The 17,851-nt window shown below is 50.2% G+C and overlaps 1 protein-coding gene and 1 long non-coding RNA gene across 3 annotated transcripts in view; one reads left to right on the top strand and one right to left on the bottom strand.

Moving 5' to 3' along the window:
- The window catches only part of LOC309517094, a 118,125-nt gene that overhangs the window by 59,870 nt on the left and 40,404 nt on the right, over nt 1-17,851 (bottom strand). The gene's annotated exons all lie outside the window — the stretch shown is intronic.
- On the top strand, nt 120-13,677 carry MVK (mevalonate kinase). Of its 2 annotated transcripts, none has more exons than XM_082196120.1 (10): nt 120-230; nt 2,940-3,087; nt 3,557-3,710; nt 4,669-4,824; nt 5,366-5,469; nt 6,291-6,336; nt 9,625-9,715; nt 10,126-10,242; nt 10,953-11,106; nt 11,599-13,677. In XM_082196120.1, exons 1-10 carry the CDS (start codon nt 159-161, stop codon nt 11,748-11,750), a joined length of 1,194 nt encoding a protein of 397 aa, XP_082052246.1. In that variant the 5' UTR covers nt 120-158; the 3' UTR covers nt 11,751-13,677. The 2 variants fall into 2 exon arrangements, with proteins under 2 accessions (XP_082052246.1, XP_082052247.1); XM_082196121.1 differs by lacking the exon at nt 11,599-13,677 and adding an exon at nt 11,303-11,589.

Below are 17,851 nucleotides of genomic sequence, written 5' to 3'. Positions count from 1 at the left end.
CCGCCGCGCCTTCGTCCCCCCCGCCCCGCCCCGCCCCGCCCCGCCCCCGGAGGATGAGGGCGGCGCTTCCGTGGGGGGGCGGGGCCAGGCCGCGGCGCTGCGGGGACTGCTGGTCTCTGGCTGCTCCGGAGGGGCTGCGGGGCCCCGGCCGGGAGGAGATGCGCCGCTGGGTGGTCTCTGCTCCGGGGAAGGTGATCCTGCACGGGGAGCACGCCGTCGTCCACGGCAAGGTGAGCGCCAGGATCGGGGCCTCGCGAGGGGGCGGGGGCGAAAGGGGCGCCTCCCTCGGGCAGAGGCTGCAGCCGGAGTGCTGACCTCGCCAGCCGGGACCACGTCCAAGGCCTTCCTAGTATCAGCTTCGGCCCGGTTTCCCCGCCGGATCGCCGCCTGGCCCCGAAGGTGGCCCTCGGCTTCTCCCCCCCCGGCCCCCCCCGCCTGCTCTTGCCCTGCCTTCGCTGCGCTCTTTCCGAGGTCTGCTAAAAACATATTTTGTGGGACAGCCCTGCGCAGATAGGTAGAATGTTGGCGTGTGTTTTCACTTCTCATTGATTTTAGCTATTTTTGAATGTTTTAAATAGTTGTTTTAAACTCTTTTTACTGATGATAATTCTATTTCTCTTTCCTTTTATAAACTGCTTTATTTTTATTTTTTACAAACAAGTGGTATATAAATTTTATGAAATAAACAAAAAGTAAGCAATGGCTATACGTATTGCAAAGCCTAATTTGGCTTGGGACCTCAGTTAGCTGCCGGAACTCCTCTGCTGACCTCCGTCTCCCTGGACTCCAAAGTCTTCATCCGAGGCCCTGCTTTCAAGTGCCCCTCCAAGAGGGAGTTTCGGGGGGGCAACAGGGGGGAAGCGGTTGCAGGCCCCCATCTTTGCAGCACCCTCCCAAGCAAGGTCTGCTGGCACTGACTCTGACACTAACCTTTTTGGCAGCAGGTTCAGACTTCCTCTATTCCCAGGCATTTGGTGGGCTATTGATTTTTGCCATTTTTGCAACCGGCCCTTTGTGTTGTTGATTTTTCAGGGCTTTGTGAGGGTTTAAGTATTGGACAGTCTAAGTTTTATTTTGTGTGTGTTTTTATACTACTTATAAATTCTGAAACTGCATTGTAGGAGGCATTTTAATATAACAAATAATACAAACAGTGCACAGAATAAAAGCAATCCCAGAGGAGTGATGTGTAAAAACAGCATAACATGATTGGATGGGGATGAATTCAGATTTAGGTTGCCCATCAGAACCCCATCCACTAGAGAGGAAGCCCCATTGAATTAAATAGGATTTACTTCTGAGAAGATGTAGTTAGAATTGCCCACCAGAAAACCTGAAAAACAAGAAGGCCTTTGCCCAGTGCTGAAAAGACATGGAAGGAGGCGTGAGCCAAGCCTCTCCAGGGAATATGATGCATGATGTGAGGCACTCCACAAACAGCCTCAGGTGAAGATCTTCAACTCCATTTCCCAACATGTTATGATGATTGATAATTATTATTTAATGAATGTCTACCCCGCCCTTCCCCCCCAAGGAGTCCAGAGCGACAAACAGGTACACAATTTAAAAACGAAAAGCAGAAACATTCTAAAAATATATTTTTAAAATTACAATAAAGAATGCCTAAAAGCAGTTACAGTTTATTTATTTCATAACATTTACATGCCATTTGCTTATTAAAAGAAAAAAAAAAACTCAAACCAGTTAAAATCAGAATTGTAGAGTTGGAAGGGATCCCTAAGGGTCATCTAGTCCAAACCCCTGCAATGCAGGAATCTCGACTAAAGCATCCACGACAGATGGCCAGCCAACCCCTGTTTAAAAACCTCCAAGGAAGGAGAGTCCAGCACCTTCCTTCATGCTTCCGTCCAAAGATCTCGAGAATTCTTCAGCCATCAAATGCACAAGTAAAGAAAAATGTTTCCAAATTCCTCCTTAAATCTAATAATGGTGGGCATTCCACAGTCGGGGAGCCACCACTGGAAAGGCCCTGTAAAAACGAAGAAGCTTATTATGGCACCAGCTTTTCTGGACTACAGTCAACTTCATCAGAGGCATGGAGTGTTTTCCTGAGCTGCAGGGGTATGTTTGTGTGTAGATTAGTGAAGCTGGGAGGAAATAAAATGCAGAAAAGTGCAGACAGTGATAATTAGGCTATTAACATTCACAAGACCATGGTGATAACGTATTGGTAGGTCAGTTAACACACCTTAGAGTTGGTGAGGTGGACCTTAGTCCACAAAAAACTTCTGCCATAGCAAATCTGCTTGTTTTTAAGGCACCACAAGACACATTTATTTCTCCTGTGCAAGTCTAGCATGACTACCCCACTGGGAATTGTAACATTGTGGGGAACGTTAATATTCATTTTTTTGCAAGAGTTAAATCCATATTGAGAGTGGTTGTTTCTTTTTCTCCCTGTACCTGCAAAATGCGCTTGGCAATGTTTCCTCTCAGGGCGGGGGGGGGGGGAGAGAACCTTTGTCAGCCACAGGTGCAGGCTCCCTTCTAGGCAGTCTTGTCCCCTGTCCCCTAACCCAGGCAGGCTTCCTGGGGCCAGTGGTGGGCGGAGCCAGAGGAAAATGGGTGGAGCAACGCTGCCTAGATTCCACACACTCACACATCCTCCCCGGGGTCAAGCAAGGGGCCAAGTTGGTCTGAGTTCACAGACCCATTCCAGCCTGGAAGACACACTCAAGGAAGAGTGCAAAGCAGGCCTGGTAAGGGTTGTGTCCTGGGGAGAGTCCCAAGGAGCAGGGGAGCGGGATGTGGAGGGCACCTGAAGTTCTCTGTGCTGGGGTTTTAGAAAAAGGCCTCCCCATGCCGATCTCTGTGTGTGGTGCCTTCCCTGCTGAAGGTGTGTGTGACTCCTGCATAGCAGGGGGTTGGACTAGATGACCCTCAGAGCCCCTTCCAACTCCACAATTCTGCAATTCTAGCTTGCCCTGGCCGTGGCTTTGAACCTGAGGACATTCCTTCAGATGACCCTTCGGAATGATGGGAAGGTCTTGATACATCTGCCAAATATTGGGACCAGGTTACACTGGGAAACATCTGAGCTGGAGCCCTTACTGGCAGCATTCCCTGGTGAGCACTCTGGATGCTTGGGGGTGTGTTGGGGGGGGAGGGACTCCTGTTCTTTGCTTCAATCTGCAGAGAGCCACAGCTGCTTTGGGAGATCCGTTCTGGGGAGGCCTGAGATGAGGGTCCCCCTGCCCAATCTCCAGGCATCCTGTGTGGCCTGCCTGGGGCTGTGAAGCACAGCAGAGGGGCAGGAGCGCAGTGGCAGAGCGTTGACTTTGCACGCAGAAGGTACCAGGCCGAATCTCCAGGTCAGGCTGGGAATGTCCCCTGCCCGAAACGCTGTTGCCAGTCCTGCCAGCCCTGAGCTCGATGGAGCAAGGCTCTGACTTGGGATGAGATAGCTTCCTGGGTTCCTGTGGTTGACCTAGTAAAGGCGTTTCTCTGATGTCCATCCTGGAATAAAGCAAAACGTGTCTGGTGGGTCCGTCATGGACCGTTAAGATGCCTTCCTCTCCATTGGCTCTTTCTCCAGCTGGCCTGATTGACTCTCAGCCCCCCAGCCCAGAACAAGTGGAGAAGCTGAAGGAGTTTGTGGGGGCTGCAGAGGGGGGAGCGGCTGCAGCCACACACAGCCTGGCCGTCGTGGCCTTCCTCTACTTGTACTTGTCCGTTGCGTCCAAATGCGGGTAAGGCTCTTGGGCACCTCCCCCCACTTGTCGCTGCTTCACCTGTGATTTAATGCATTGATACGTCTCTCCCAGAGAGCCCTGTAGTGGGAATTATAGTGTGTGCCTTGACTGAAGGGCCTAAAAGAGAAGAGATGCAAAGCAAGAGTGCCTGAAATGATATGGTTAGGAGAAACTGCTCACGCAGACTGTGTTAAGAATGTGTCAAGGAAAAGCTCACATTGAGCAAGTCCTGTAAAGAGAGGCATCCTGATCTTGCAGAATCAGGCCTCCAGCTGTTAAAGCAGGCCTGCTTTTCATCAGAGAATGGGACATAATATGTACGCATGTGGGTGGGTTCCCCAGTGGGGGCCGTTCTGCCCGAGTAAAGTTCCCTTAAACACCACAATGCTGTGTCTTTTGAAGAACTCCACCACAACCCTTTAGTGGTGTGGCTCTCTCAATTCTGAATCCTGGCTCTCTGCAGTGAAGTGTATGCTGTAAACTGCCCTGTGATTTTCAGGTGAAGGGTAGTACTGTATACACATTCAATAATAATAATAATAAAATAGTTGGAAGCTGTAGCTCATTTGGGGGTGAGGTGGGGAGCCGCTGACCCACAGACCAAATTGGGACCCAGCACAGGTCCCAGTTTGGCCTAGGAGGCTGTTTTCCCCAAACCATTCTGCATTCAGAAGGCCCCAGGTTCCATCCCCTGCAGCATCCTGGATACAGCTGTTGCTGCCAGTCCTTGTAGACAATACTAGGCTAGATGGACCCAAGGGTCTGGCTCAGTACCAGCAAGCCGCCTCTGTTCCCAGCTTCCTATGATCCCCAGAGCCAGAGCAAACAGATTTGCTCTATTGTCTGTGTGACAGGATAATGCAACTCATTCCAGTTCTTCCTTGTTGGTCCTGCTCAGTAAATGATGGAATGACAGGTGGTTTACTTTTTATTTTTGTAATGTTGTGTCTTTCAGGGTCCTTCCAAGCATGGACATCCTGGTGTGGTCTGAGCTGCCCACAGGTGCTGGGTTAGGTTCCAGCGCTGCTTATTCCGTCTGCCTCGCAGGGGCTTTGCTTTCCGGGTGTGGGATCATCAGCTACCCTCTGGGCGAGGGCCAGTCTGTAGCCAGGTAGGAGCCCCAGAGAGCTGGGCATCGTAGAATCACAGAGCTGCAGAGGCGGAAGGGGCATCTGGTTCAACTACCTGCAGTGCAAGCGTCTCGTCTGAGAGATGGCCATCCAACCAAGGGGGGGTGGGGGGGCGTGAAATGCTGATGGATTCACTTCCGCCTCATTCAGCTATTTTATCTGTTCAGTTATCTGTCGCAAACAGAAACAAATAGATATCAATAGATATTTTTCTTTGCCTAAGTATAAGAACCTGGAAGAACTGCTTCCAAATACAACCAGCCAACATTATTATTTATTAAATTTATATCACACCTTTCCTCCAAGGAGCTCAAGGTCCTCTCCCTCCCCTCACAGCGACCCTGAGAGGTAGGTCAGGCTGAGAGGCAGGGATCGGCCCCCAAGGTCAGCCCGCGAGCTTCGTGGCCGAGTGGGGATTTGAACCCCATCGTCCCAGGCCACCACTTAACAACCACAAGAGGCAATACTGGTCTGCATGGACAGACTCTCTGGCGTGGTGTGAGGCTGTTTTCTGCCTTCCAGGTGGGCTGAGGATGAGCTGGACTTAATCAACAGGTGGGCCTTCCGAGGAGAGCAGGTGATCCATGGGAACCCCTCTGGAGTGGATAACGCCGTGGGGACCTGGGGTAAGTGCTTTCTCTCTCTGATTTAACCTGAGAAGAGGCTTCTGGATCAGGCCTAAGGCGGGGCATGTAGTCCAGCAACCTCACAGCGGCCAGCCAGAGGCCCCAAGTGGGACCTGCCTGCAGGACCTGAGCCCAAGAGCCCTCGCTGTGGTTTCTGGCAACTGGTATTCAGAAGCTTTGCTGCCTGCAGCTGAGGAGGCAGATGGCAGAGCCACCATGCCTAGGAGCCATCTCTAGCCTGCTCCATGAATTTGTCTGGTCCTCTTTTAAAGCTTCCAAGTTTGTGACCATCACTGCCTCCTGTGGGAGCGAGTTCCGTAGTTGAGCTACGCGCTGTGTAAATCATAGAATCACAGAGTTGGAAGGTACCCTGAGGGTCATCCAGTCCAACCCCCTGCAATGCAGGAATCTCAAATAAAGCATCCATGACATTTAATATTTCCCCCCAGCTCAGTTCACAAGTGACAGCATTGAATGGCTTGCTGGATTTTAATTCCACTGGTATCACCACAGTCTCCATCTGCTACACTTCTAGAAGCCGATGGGGGGGGGGGGGCGTGCGTCCTGCATCACACGCTGGGGTCTCCCTCACGTCCTAGATGAAGCTGCTCCTTTGGAACTATCTGTAGTTATCTTTCTTCAAATATTCAGAATTCCTTTCCTTCTCTCCCTTGCTTCATGACAAAGGAGTGACTCAACGTTGCTCTGTATTGTTCATTGTGAATTGAGTTCTTTGTGCCAGGTCATGGAAAACAAGACATCTTCTGAAACAGTGTTCCAGTGTTAAGGCTCTTCTTCTCCCCCTCTGTGGAAACTTTTAGGTGGAGCTTTGAGATACCAGTCAGGAAAAATCTTGCCGTTAAAAAGGTAAAAGTTCACTCTGAGCGTTAATGTTTATGCTGCATAAAAACTACTTTTAGTGTGATGAATGTGGTTAATAAGCTGCTCTGTGGGAAGGCTGATGGGTTTCAGACTATATTTGCCGTGGGTGAGGAGGTCTTCCCACAGATGCCGGACAAGCCACCTCTTGGGGGTTGCTCTTCCCCTGGGCTGTCTGCATGGGGTGGGGTGAGAGACGTGGTGAACTTACAGGGACACTCCACCCCCCACCCCCACCAGCTCTTTGAAATAAATAGTTGAAAGCTCTTCGTGATGGCCTCCGCATGAGATGGCTGCAAAAGAGAAATTCATGCAGGAGGAGGCAAAGGCTCTCGGGGGCTCCTGGCCACGATGGCTGTGTTCACCCTCCACCTTCGAAGGTGTTACACCTCTGATTCCCGGCCGGGCAGGGCAGGTGAGCAGAGTCCTGTGGCCTTCAGGTGCTGCTTGCAGACTCCCAACAGGCTTCTGGCTGCCCATTGTGAGAACAGGAGAGGGGACCAGGGGGCCCCCACTGGCCAGACCCAGCAGCAGGGCTCTTCTGGCCTTGATGTTTGATGATTCTGCTTTCACCCCCTTTTTGTGGGGAGGGACATTGAATAAGGTGATGCAGCTCTAGTGATGTTAAATTCGAGAATAATCTTTTGGAGAATATTCTCAAGAATATTCTTGGTTAATGAGAATATTAGAGAATTCCCATTTACAATAGGAGAATATTCATTTCCGTGCATTGCATATATAATTAGTTAATATACATGTTTATTCATGGGTAAACTTGTTCAGATGGTAACCAAAAACTACAGAAAACTTTCTTATTGGTCAGCAGTGTTGACATATAGGGAAACCTGTTGTTTGGCAAAGGAGCCACAGTGAAAATATGTAAGGAGAAGCCTACTTGTCACTTGCAAGTATCAAATTAAAAAGTAAAACATGTTTTATAGTTAAAGTTGAATCATTCTAAGGCGATGGCACCAGAAATTGTCATGTTAAGGTTTGGTATATAGAAACTCGGTAGTTGAATCATATATCATTCTTCCAACAGAACATGTACATGTTATAGGACAAGTCAAAAAAATCCAATTGGCATGTTAAGGTTTGATACAAGTAATTTCAGTAATAGGCTATCTTGTGCTGCTAATAGCTCTCACACTTAATAACTGTTTTGGTGACTAAAACACAGCTTGATAAACAAAACTATATGCATACATATAAAAAAGAAGCCATTAACATTAAATATATTATCATTATATGATAATATATTTTAGTATATCAATCTCTGGTAAATGGCACCTTGTACCTTTGAATAGCACTGCAAAAACCAGTTACTGGCACTAAATAAAACTATAGAAATGTCAACTGTTTAAATCAAGGCCACCTCACATGCTGTTACACATAATTGTATAGGCCTAGGTACTTTAAGTGTATTAAAGGTACATTAAAGCTACTTTCTGTAAAAAAATAATAATCACACTGTATGGCCAAGGGTATAGAATTGCTAAGAATAAGGTCACACCAAAATAGAAAAAAGGCTATTATATAGTTGAAATACATACGAATTCAAATGTTCATCAAATTAAATGATGAAACTTTAAAAAAACAAAAAGTTTTCTCTAGCTCACATTTCAGAACTCCCAATGGTGAATGACGCAATGCCCAGTAATGTAACGATCAAAAAAATCATTATTCATTACTTACACTGACAATTTCACAGCTTGACTGATTATTTACTAGATTTTTCAAATGTGGGTTGTAAAACTGGTTCTTACATTAGAATTTACAGTTTGTGGAGAATATTCTCTGGAGAATTTTCTAGCAGAGAATATTCTGGAGAATATTCTCACCTCACATCACTATGCAGCTCTGAGTTCGTTTCCCTCTCTGGCACCTAAAAAACCTCCACACACAAAGGATCCATATTAATTCCTCAGCCTTGCCAGATGCTTATAGATGCTCTGACTTTTTGCAAACAAGTGGTATTTAAGGAATAACTTGCTTGCTTAAAATTACAAAGGGTTTGAGGACAGAATGCAAGGGGTTTCTTTTTCAGCCCTTGGCCACCCCGATCCCTTCTGCCAATGAACCATAATCAGATGCCATTAAAATCTTTCCTGGGGCGTGAAATTGCTCTATTAGCCGCTAACATCAGGCGCTGGTTCATTATTCCAGATGGTATTAGAAAGCAAAGTTATTTTGGTTCACAAGACACAGGCCTTTTGTCAGACAGCTAAATGGCCTCTGGCGGCACGCTGAGGTAATTCTAACCACACCGTGGCTCCTAATGACGTTTAAGCTTTTGGGTCGAGGTCCCTGTCTGGTGTGAAGTCCTTAATGGCTGCGCAATGGTCATACGAACAAAAGTGACTGGCATCGGGGGGGGGGGGGGCTGGTCCTGGCTCTGAGCAGAAGGGGCTCAGTCCGTTGGTGGGTAGGGCTGCAGGGACCCCTCCTTCCTTGAGAGGCACTGCCTGGCAGGATACACCCCACCAGACTCAGAAGAGGAGGCTCCAGTAGCTCAACTAGTGTGTATTTCTACAAACTTTTAAGGCAGAGTTGTAACAGGGGAAGCTGCCTGATTCCGAGTCAGATTTGGTTGACCTAGCTCAGTGATGTCTGCACTGATTGGCAGCGGCTCTCTGGGGTTTCAGGCAGAGAGTCTCTCCCAGCCCTGTTTGGGGATAAAGTCAGGGATTGGGCCTGAGACCTTCTTGCCAGGCAAACGCCCTCCCTGCCCCTGAGCTCAGGCCTTTCCCCTCTTCCTACCCTGGGATCTTGGAGGGAGAGCCTATGAATACCCTAGAGAAGATGGGCAACCTAATAATAGTAATAAAAATAATAATACTTAATATAATGGTGTTACTTCTACCCTACCCATCTGGCTGGGTGGCCCCAGCCACTCTATAAGAACAGAAGGGCCTGCTGGATCCGGCCAATGGCCCACCCAGTCCAGCATCCTGTTCTCACCGTGGCCAACCAGAGGCCCCACATGGGAAGCCCACAAGGGGGGTCTGAGCACAAGAGCAGCTCTCCCCTCCAGAGGCTCCCAGCAACTGGGACTCAGAAACATGGCTCCTTCCGATGGGGGGGGGGGAGGGCAGAGCACACCCCCCCCCCCCGGGGCTGGGAACCACCCGTAGTTCCTGCTCCTTCACAACATTTGGCGTCTCCTTCACTTGTGAAGGATTAAAGTGAAGTGGGAAAACATGGAGTGAATTGGCTTGCTTGCCCACGTTGGAGAGGAGACAACATTTTTTGACTCTGTTCTCCTTTTTTTCTTAGAGTCCCCACTCTACGGATTTTATTGACCAACACCAAGGTCCCTCGGAGCACCAAGGTCCTGGTTGCAGGGGTTAAAGACAAGGTGCTGAAGGTATTGCTTCTGATACAAAACCAGTATGGCCTAGTTGTTAGAGTGTTGGATTACTGGGCCTGGGAGACCAGGGTTCAAGTCCTACTTGGCCATGACCTTGGGCCAGTCACTGCCTCTCAGCCCAACCTCCCTTGCAGGCTTGTTGTGGACGGCTAGAAATGAGGGGAAGATCTATCTATTGGGTGCTCCTTGATGGAAGAAAGCTGGGATATAAATACAATAAATAAAATAACTCCCCTTCCATTAATTGGGACTCTGAGTCCCCCCATGATATTTTGGTTGGAAAACTGGTTAAATGCCGGCTGCATGAGAAAACTGAACTCCAAAGTGTGGTTGTCAGTTAAACTGGAGGGAGGTTTGGAGTGGTATGCCATTCTTAGGTGGAGGAAATCCCTTTTTTCCTCCTGCAGTTTCCTGCCATAATGGAGCCGGTGCTGGCTTCGATTGACGCAATTTCCCAGGAGTGCGAAGATGTCCTCAAAGCAATGGCCGATCATCCATCTCAGGAGCACTACCTTGTGCTGGAGGTGAGGAGCCCTTTGTTTCCTCCTCTTTGAAACCAGCCAGGAGAGGCAGGACATCACTGGGAAGAGGCAAAAGCAGATGGGGCAGTTCCAGCTTGCTAAATCCAGTGCGTGTGACTACAGAGTGAGGCTGCAGGTGCAGAGCGGTCGCAGCGAAGCAGCCCGAGCTAGCTGTGTCTTCCCCGTGTCCTAATGTCCCTTCAGGCAGCCTGCCACCCTCCCTCGGGTGCAGTGGGCAAGGGTGGTGCCCCCGCCCGGGAGTCAGATTCAGCCACTCGTCTGGTCAGCTTCTGAGCATGGGATGTTGGCAAGGGTGTCACCATCTTGGGTTCCACCTCTGGCTGTGCCATGTTTGGGGCTGGCCCCGTGGCTGGGATCTTGCTGTTGGCCAAATCCTGTCCCCTCCCACTTCCCATGTTAATGTAAGGCCAGAAGAAGATCCTACTGGATCAGCCCAGGGGGCCATGTAGCCCAGCCTACTGTTCTTACAGTCGCCAGCCAGGTGCCCACAAGCACAACTCTCCCTTCCTGTGGCCTCGAGAAACGGATCCGCAGAAGCACTGCTGCCTGTGACTGCGGAGGCAGAGCAGAGACCTCATGTGAATTTGTCCATTCCTCTTTTAAAGCTATTCATGTTGGTGGCCATCCCTGCCTCCTGTGGCAGCAAGTTCCACAGGTCAACAATGTGCTGGTCTCTTTCTCCTTCTGAACAGGAACTCATTGACATTAACCAGCACCACCTGGATGTGATCGGAGTTGGCCATTCCTCCCTGGACAGAGTCTGCCAAGTCACCGCCTCTCACGGGCTGCACAGCAAGCTGACGGGCGCAGGGGGAGGCGGCTGCGCCATCACTTTGCTACGGCCAGGTCAGGAGATGCTGCGCATCCTGGGGACACTCTTATTTATTTGCTTACAAACTTTCACCTGGGGAGTGCACAAGCCCGAGTGTGGGCCAGGGAGTCTTGCCCTCGGTTGTGGGGTCACGAGGCCGCCCTTAGGGATGACCCTCATGCTGTTTTCTCATCTGTTACATGGGGATAACCACAGTGGCCTACTTCACAGGGGTGGTGTCCTTGATGCAGCTTCATTCATGTGCACAGCGCTTTCCAGAGTGAGATAAGTGAAGAAAGCAAGTCTTTAACAAGGACTCCTGTGCTGAGTGGTGGAAGTTCTGCTTTGCTGGTCCAAAGTCCACTACCAGCTATCTCTCGCCCTGACCTTTTACTGGTTGAGGCTCTGGAGAGCTGCTGCCAGTCAGAGTCGACAACACTGGCCTGAGTTCCTCCCAGCTGTACAGTCCTCTGATTTTGTGTCTCTAGCCCAGCCATAATGCCTGATTCTGTGCCTTTTCTTGGCAGACACTCCTCCTACAATAGTGGCAGCCGCCACCCAAGACCTGGACGCCTGTGGGTTCGAGTGCTGGGAGACGGACATTGGGGCCCCGGGGGTGTGTGTGCACTCGCCCTCCTCCCTGAAAGCAGAAGTGCAGGCGGTTCTTAGCGGGGTTTAAAGGCGATGGCAGAGGCTCCTCTTCCTGCTGAGAATTGGTTCCTGGTGCCGCGAGTTCATCACCCTCAGCCGTTGCTCAGATTTGACCGCAGAGGCCTCGCTCAAAATTGTGGGACCCCTGGAGATTTTGGGTTTACTTGGCCTATTGGACCCTGGAGAATGCAGTGGAAGGATTCTGACAGGGCCTGTTTGCTGGAAGCGGTGGTGTCCCCACAAGTTGCTTTGCTGGGCCTGGTTACGCAGCTTGGAAGGGCTGCCACTGGGTGCTAAGGGTGCTGGGTGCTGGCTGTCTTCTGCTTGACTTTCTTCTGTCCTCCTAACTTCAGCAGGGAAGTCCTTTTCCACCCTGTTGAGACTTTGCCAGGGCACGGCTGCTTTGCTCCCCTGTGCGGATAAGGTAGAGCTTCTCTCATATTCTCTTGCAGGGTGGCTGGAACTACATGCGCTCAGGCATATGTGGAGTTGGGGAAGCAATTGTTTGTAAAGCGGGTGGGGGGGTTGATTTTGTTCTGTCTTTTTGCAAGGGACAAGTGACAACTTTTGGGGAGGCTCAATCCATCACTCCCCCCCCCCCGCAGCCCCCTTCCTAGCTGTTCTCCCGCCCCCCAAAATGCAGTTGATATGTGCCCTGGGACCTCAGTTGGCAGAAGAAGGCTCAAGCTCCACTCGCCCCAAATCGCAGCTTTGCAGCTCTTCTGAGGAAGGGGATTTGGGGGCCCAACCGTGAATGCCTTGTGGGACCAAAAGGAGCCAGCATTCTCTCCTCTGGACTTGTCGGCATTACTTCCGTCTTCCATTGGTTTCAGCATTTCCCATAACTTTTCCAGACTTTGGCTCAATTTCCCAGCCTTACTTGGCATTGGGAGATCTGATTGCCTGGTCTCTGGAAGAGTCGGCTGTCTCAAGTAGACAGCCCTGTGGACTCCCAGCTCCCGGCAGCCAGCAGGACCCTGCACACTCAGGGATGCTGAGAGTTGGGAGTCCAGCAAGGCCTCGAGGAGACCCACAGGTCCCCCCACCTTGGTCCTAGGCACAGAAGCTTGATGGGTGGGGTGGAGGAGGTGCCCTTGTTCCTAACAAAATGTCTGGCAGTTTGAAATGGAATTGGGGTGGGGGGAGTGACCTCCTTAGTCTGTTGGTTCTGTATTGCTTCCTAATGATGTGTACACACAGAAAGAGAAAGAGAGAGGTAAACTGCAACTTACACAGATTTACCATGTGCGATTTCAACTTTATGTGGTTGAAGGCTGGCCAGTTGAAATTGCAACAATTAAAGTCACGGAAGAGAGAGAGGTTAAAAGTTCTTTTTGCACAGGGTTTTCCTGGCCCAAAAATAGCTTTTAAGTTCTCTGCCTTGTTCTGGGAGGCTCTTGTGAGATTTCATGGTACCATCCGAGACCTCGCAAGACCTTCCCAGAGTCTGGTGAGCAAGGCAGAGAGCTTAAAAGCCCTGCTTGGAGGATACAACCTGTTTGGTGCACAGGGGCAGTTCAAGGGGCTGGTTTGAGAATGTGCTTTTTGCAAATATCCACCATCCCAGAAATGTAGCCCCCGTGCAAGACGCAAGTTACCTGTGGGCGTGTATGCATATGTGTGTGTGAACACTCACCAGGGCTGCAAGTTTTGATCTGGGGAGCCTGTGGTGAGTTTTCTCCAAATATTGCTGGACTACAACTCTCATTAACATCCCTGTCCATTGGCCATGCATGCTGCAGAGGATGATGGGAAATTGATTCCAGTGACACCTGAAGGGGTTGCCCCCCTCCTTTAATGAATAGATTAATCAACTCATATATGGTTCTTTTTGAAGGGAGGGGAGACTCTGCAGGTTGAGGGCACACTTTGAAGAGACAGTTTTGATTCTGGTATGTTCCTGTAGTGGAGAATGAAAAATAAAACACTGCAGAGCTATCCATTGAAATTTGAAATGGTGACTATTTTGTTAGTTTGTGGGTTGTTTGTATTGGGGGGGGGATAACCTGCGCAGCAAAAAACAATGGGGAGGAAACAAACACCATTCAGGCAGGGATCTGCAGCAGGTGGGCTCTGTCCTGCTGCCCCATAGCTTTTTGCCCAGATAAAGAGACGGGTCTGTGACAGGCTACACTCACTTCCCAGAAGATGGAAGAAGCACCCCGGGGGTCCTCTGTCTTGGACCCGGTCCTCGCCCACAGAGAGGAACCGATCCATGAAGTGGAAGTCCTGGGAAGCTTGGAAGGAAGTGATCATGTCCTCCTGGGTTTCATGATACAGAGGCAAGGGAAAGCTGATTGTAGTCAGGCATGCACTCACTCCGGACTTTAAGAAGGCCAATTTCAAAAACTTAAGGAGCTACAGGGTTAGATCCCACGGTCAGAAATACTCAGAAGGGAGTCCAAGATGGATGGGAGTTTCTAAAAGGAGAAATATTGGGTGTCCAAATGCAGGCAATTCCAGCAAGAAAGAAAAGTGGGAGGCATTTAAGGAAACCGGTGTGGCTGCCTAAGGAGCTTACAGATGAGCTGAGATTGTGGAGAATCACAAAGGAGGAGTATACACAAGTAGCCAACAGTTGCAGGACGAATGTCAGGCGGGCTGAAGCTCAGAATGAGCACAGCCTTGCAAGAGAGCCAAATAAACTTCTTATTTTTAACCTATGTTCAAAGCAAGAAGAGGAGCAAACAAGTGTTAGGTCCTCTTCGTGGAGAAGACTGAGATGCTGTTGGGTGACAGAGAAGGCGGAACTGCTCAACACCTGCTTTGCCTCTGTCTTCACCGAAAAGGAGAGCAATGCCCAACCTGGGGATAAGAGAATAATTGACGTAAGGAAGGAGCTGCAGCCCAAGATAGGAAGAGAGCTGGTCAGGGAACACCTGACTACTTGAAATGGATTCAGATCTCCAGGGCCTGATGAGTTGATGAGGGACTAAGGGAGCTTGTAGATGTAATCTCAAAGCCTCTGCCAATAATCTCTGATAATTCTTGGAGAACAAGTGAGGTTTTTGCAGATGGGAGGCAGGCAAATGTTGCCGCCATCTTGAAAAAGGGAGGAGAAGACCCAGGGAACTGTTGACCGGTGAACTTGACATCGATACCAGGAAAGGTCCTGGAACAGATATGTTAACAGTTGGTCTGCGAGTACTTAGAATAGGAAGCTGTAATTTGAGCATGGGTTCCTCAAAAAACAAGTCATGCCAGATAAATCTCATTTCTTTTTTTGATTTCAGTAAGGCTTTTGACAAAGCCCCCCGTGGTATTATTGCGAGGAAGCCGGTAAAATGTGGGCTGGATGAGGTGGATTTGTTGGGTGGCTTTGTAGCCAGGGTTGCTCTTCTCTGCCTCCCGTGTGGGGGGCAGCCGTGCTTCGGAATGCCAGAGGAGGGGAGGCTGTTCTTGTCCTCAGGTTCTGCTTCTGGGCATCCCCTGGTCCACCAGGGTGAGAGCAGGATGTGGGCCAGGTGGGGCCCCTTTGGTCTGATACAGCAGGCACTTCTTATGTTTCTTATGAGTTAACTTGCCCTTCAATGGTGCACAAAGGCTCCAATGCACAAACTGGGCATTGTTTTCCAGCAGTGGTAAGTCCAGGCATTGGCACAGGCAGCTGTAATAATCTCCCCTCCCTGCCCCCACCGTTCATCTGTGGCCACATCTGCTCCATACCTTTTAAGCGCTATGATGTCTCTTTAAGCAGCCATGGCTTCCCCCAGTGAATTCTGGGAGCTGCAGTTGGTTAAGGGCTCTGCCAGTTGTTGAGATCCCCTTTCCCCCTCAGCTGCAACTCCCAGAGTTCCCTGTGAGAGCAGCATTGGGAACTGTTGCTCTGTGAGGGGAATTGGGGTGGGGTGGGGGGTCTCCTAGCGGCTCTCACAGCCTTGGCAAAGTGCATCCCCAAGGAGTCTTTGGGAGACTGCTTAAAGGGGTCTGATACTGCTTTAAAGGCCAGATGCCTTGGCCTGCCCCTGGTGTTGGGCCCTGGCTGGACACCAGAGGGCGGCAGGGACCCACCTTTCGGAAGAAGTCCCCTCAAATCTTAAAGAGGCTGAGAAATCCCTGCCCACCTTTTTGCCCTGACGTGAGCACTCCTGCACATGGCGGGGGTGACAGAAGTCAGCAACCTATTTCTTCCCTTGTAGCTAGAATCTGCCATTACCTGTTTGCTTTCAAATACTGCTATCAATGTACACTGGTGCTTACATTATTTATTTATTGCATTTCTGTCCCACCTTTTCCTTCGAGGAGCTCCAGGTGGTGTGCATGGTTCTCCCCACCTCATTTAACCCCCACAACAACCCTGTGAGGGAGGGGAGGCTGAGAGGCTGGGACCAGCCCAAGGTCACCCAGGGAGCTTCATCACTGAGTGGGATTTTGAACCCTGGTCTCCCAGGTCCTAACCTGACACTCTGGCGACTCTTACAGCATGCTGACTCTCCGGTTAAGCAATGTTGGCAGGCCCCTGCCCCATGGAGCTTACAGTATCAGTTTTGACAGAGTGAGGAGAGAAGGGAAGGTGAAGGAGAGGTGAACTTGTTGATTGAAAGGGATTCTAGAGAGCGCAGGAGGGGGGGCTGCTCTTGCACTCGTGTCTTGCTCAGGGGTTTCCCATTGAGGCATCCCATGGGCCACTGAAATAGCAGGTTTGTGCACTAGATGGGCCCTCATGGACCTGATCCAGCAGGCTTTTTGGACGTTCTTACACTCCAGCAGCCTCGTTCAGACAGTGACGTGCTGCCCCTCGTTGGTCCAGGCAGCAGTGGAAGCTGCCGCTGTCCATTAAAGCACGCAGCATTTTGCAGAACAAGAAGCCAAAAAGACAGACCCCTGCCGCATCTGCCGCCCATCACTTTTCTTTCGTGACCTTCCCAAAAGGGGCAGCCCCCTTGGAGAACAGAGCATCTACTTCTGGAACCATCCTCTGTGGGTGTAGATTTTGCCTACATCCATTGTCAGCTGTGTGGATTTCTTCTGCCCCTTTGCAGAGAAGCTGCAAACAGGCCTGGGAGGAGCTTTTCCTACTAATGCTCAGCCCAAACATGGCAGATAAATGACCTTTCGCTGCCACTTCTCTTCTTGTAATTATGGCGCACTTTCTTCTACCTCTTGCCCAATTAGCTCTGTTTCGTGCACTTTAGCAGCCCAGGTGGGGGCTTCCTGCCTTGCACGGGAGAGGGAAGGTCTGTAGCTCAGGGATGGAGCCAGCTGCTTGGCCCGCAGAAGGGCTCACCTAAGAAGTTTTCAAGGAAAGAGGACTTCTCCTGTTGAGACCCCAAGGGAGCAGATGTTTGGGGCTTCCTCTGCACCACACTCTAAAAGCACTACGATTCTGCTTTCGAAACAACATATCCACACTACACATTTAAGGGACTTACAATGCATATTTACAACACATGTCTTGCCCCTAAAGAATTCTGGGAATTGTGATTCGCAGGGTCTTGGGAACTGTAGCACTGCAGGGTGAAACTACAGCTCTTTGGGTGAAGTCAGGTGATTTAAATGTGTGTTGGACGTGTGGTGTGGATCTGCCCCCTACGAGCACCCCCCAGCACACACAAAGAAGGCACCAAGAAGAGTCCTTGTTCCAGTAGCACATTGAAAGTGCCATGGTGCCCCTTTAAGAAGCCATGGTTTCCCCCAAAAGCATTTTGGGAGCTGTAGTTTCTTCAAGGCACTGAGAGTTGTTGAGCATGGCCTCCATCTTGGCTAGGAGCCACCAGTAGCCTCCTCCTCTTCTGTGAACTGGTCAGATCCACTTTTAAAGCCACCCAAGTGGGTGCCTGTCACTGCCTCTTGTGGAAGGGAGTTCCACAGTTCAACTATGTGCATGCAGAGAATTCTGTGCTGGTGTGGAATCGCAGGATGCCCCCTCAGCTTGGCGCTGTCATTCTCTGGGCTGCCCCTCTTCCCCCGCCCGCCCGCCCTTGGTGCAAAAAACTCCCCCTCTGGATTGTGCTGGCACAGAGGCAAGGAAGGCAGGAGGGGCATCGCCCTCCCCCAACTCCCATTCCTGAGCCTTTCTTGGCTTCCAGGCCGTGATTTTATAGATGTGCATTAATGGAGCCACCGATTTCCACTGAAGGATTGGACTGGTAATTTGGCTAATTTTTCTTAAGCTTCATTTTTCACATT

This window comes from Podarcis vaucheri (genome assembly GCF_965113315.1).
Source record: "Podarcis vaucheri genome assembly, chromosome: 13".
NCBI lineage: Eukaryota > Metazoa > Chordata > Lepidosauria > Squamata > Lacertidae > Podarcis > Podarcis vaucheri.
The sequence above is the reverse complement of the archived record's forward strand: the minus strand, read 5'-3'. Positions and strand labels throughout refer to the sequence as shown.

Excerpts from the sequence above, each read along its gene's own strand:
- MVK (XM_082196120.1), top strand. The coding sequence starts at position 159 with ATGCGCCGCTGGGTGGTCTCTGCTCCGGGGAAGGTGATCCTGCACGGG. Across the intron at positions 10,243-10,952 it reads AGCACTACCTTGTGCTGGAG|GAACTCATTGACATTAACCA; the intron begins GTGAGGAGCCCT and ends CCTTCTGAACAG. Across the intron at positions 11,107-11,598 it reads CATCACTTTGCTACGGCCAG|ACACTCCTCCTACAATAGTG; the intron begins GTCAGGAGATGC and ends TTTTCTTGGCAG.